Source organism: Callospermophilus lateralis, assembly GCF_048772815.1.
Source record: "Callospermophilus lateralis isolate mCalLat2 chromosome 5 unlocalized genomic scaffold, mCalLat2.hap1 SUPER_5_unloc_1, whole genome shotgun sequence".
In the NCBI taxonomy this organism is placed as follows: domain Eukaryota; kingdom Metazoa; phylum Chordata; class Mammalia; order Rodentia; family Sciuridae; genus Callospermophilus; species Callospermophilus lateralis.
In genome coordinates this window covers 823,897-826,193 of record NW_027510147.1, presented here as the reverse complement: position 1 = coordinate 826,193, position 2,297 = coordinate 823,897, and the positions used below count along the sequence as shown (strand labels likewise).

At 46.3% G+C, this 2,297-nt stretch overlaps 1 protein-coding gene across 1 annotated transcript; it reads left to right on the top strand.

Annotated features, from left to right (window-relative positions):
- Window positions 1-645: 645 nt before the first annotated feature.
- On the top strand, window positions 646-1,578 carry LOC143387619 (olfactory receptor 14A16-like). Its single transcript, XM_076841912.1, has one exon. The coding sequence runs from the start codon at window positions 646-648 to the stop codon at window positions 1,576-1,578; it is 933 nt and encodes a 310-aa protein (XP_076698027.1).
- The last annotated feature ends 719 nt before the right edge of the window (window positions 1,579-2,297 follow it).

Here is a 2,297-nt window from a genome sequence, read left to right as displayed (position 1 = left end):
CCAGCACTGTAAAGTAGCTCAAAGTAATAACATGCAACTAGATGCAATACTCAGTATTTTTTCTATTGTTTTCACATTTTCAATGTTTTTCTGACTTTGCCATAATGAAGGAAGGCTGAATCCATATAGAAGTAGTATGGGTTAAAGACCTTCTTGTTCACAAACTGTTAGATATTTTATGTGCATTATTCAAATGAATCAGAGACCAGGTGGAAAAATTTACACTGTAAATTGAGGGAAATGATGTTTGGATAATTTATTCGGGGTCTCAGTGTTAATAAGTGCCTCAATAAAAATTTGCATTTGGGACTGATGGCTCCAAAGCCCCTGCCTCTTCTATTTTAGTGTCAAGTATGTGACGTTTGAGTCAGGTATGGATTGTAGACCTTCGTGCAGATTAGATGACAGTCTCATGATTTGGACTAGGCTGACCTCCCTCTTCCATCATGCACAGAGTGTGGACACGGTGCTCAAATAGCCTCATGGAGGCTTGCTGGTGTCAGTTTCAGGTCATCTCACATTTCCTGATCCATGCACAGGTGAGTCAGAAGAAGGGAATTAGGAAAACAGAAGAGTGAAGCCTTTGGGTGAAGCCTGAGCTCACACTCTCTATTTTTCATAGTAAATGCTAGGACATCCAGAGAGATGGACAACCTCACCTCTGGGAGTTCCTTTCTCCTCATGGGCTTCTCTAACATCCAGGAGCTCCAGATCCTGCACGCCGCACTGTTCCTGATGGCTTACCTGGCTGCCCTCCTTGGGAACCTCCTCATCCTCATCCTCATCACCAAGGACCATGGGCTGCACACCCCCATGTACTTCTTCCTAAAGAACTTGTCCTTCCTGGATCTGTGCCTCAATTCCATCACTGTTCCCAAATCCATCACAAACTCTCTGATAAATTCCAACACCATTTCATTCCCTGGGTGTGTTTCCCACGTCTTTTTCTTCTTCCTCTTTGCCACAACGGAAGTAGCCCTACTCACAGTCATGTCCTATGATCGCTATGTGGCCATCTGTCACCCGCTCAGGTATGAGATCCTCATGAGCCATGGAGCTTGTATGCAGATGGCAGCCTCCTCCTGGGTCAGTGGAGGTGTCAATGCAATCCTGCACACAGCGGCTACCTTCTCCGTACCCAGGTGTAGGTCTCCTGATGTTCACCAGTTCTTCTGTGACGTCCCACAGCTGCTGGCCCTGGCCTGCTCCTACAACATTGGGGAGCTAATGGTCATTGGGCTGAGCCTGCTGTTGGACTTTGGATGCTTTGTGTTCATGGATATTTCTTACATTCACATCTTCTCCGCTGTGCTAAAGATGCCCTCTAGAGCGGGTAGGTCCAAAGCCTTCTCCACATGCCTGCCTCACCTCCTTGTTGTGACTCTATTCTTCTCTTCTGGCTTTTTTGCCTATTTACGGCCCCTGCCACAATTTCCATCAATTCTGGACTTGCTATTTTCGGTATTCTATACTGTAATGCCACCTACTGTGAACCCCCTCATCTACAGTCTGAGGAACAAGGATATGAAGGTGGCGCTGAGGAAGCTGCTGGTGAAGAGGCATCCTCCTTCCAGTTAGAAGGGTTGATCTCACAACATCACCATCTTTTGCCCTCTGACTTAATCACCTGCACCTCTGGTAACATATTTGGCCATGATTTTGGACATTTACAGTAAGGAGCTGATGAGAATCAGGTCATACTCATTACAGTGACACTGAAAAGCATCTCTGTGCCCAGATCAAGTGGGTGGGGACCGAGGCCTCCGCTGGTGAGTGGACTGAGGTATGCTGTCCTTTCTCTTGTCATCCCAGTGGAGCTCCTTGGTCTGTGACAAGTGGCATTGGACAGGATGGTGGGACACAGATATAAAGAAGGCCTCTCCCAGGCAAAGTGTGGTGGTCCCTGGCAAGGGTGGGGTTTGGAACACCATGTTGATGGGTGTAATTTATTACCATCCTAAAGGGACTGTGTTGGAGTTGATGGCTACAGGGACATTAGGATGTAGGAAATGGCCAAGCTAAAATGCCAGTTAAAACCCCTGATTTTATGTCTAGTGAAGGTTGCCCTCTTTGGTCTTCCAGCCCCGATCCATGCTGGTTTCTGCACAGTTGGTGTGGTTGCAGTCTCAAGAGTGGAGATAGACATTAAAATTCAAATTTCCTATATATCAATACATATGCCTATAGAAATATCCAAAGAAGGCTTTGGGTCCACGAAATGAAATCAATAAACCAGAGACTTCACAAGAGATGCAGTGAAGGAAGGCCATTGTACTGTTTTGAAAAGGGGGATGTCT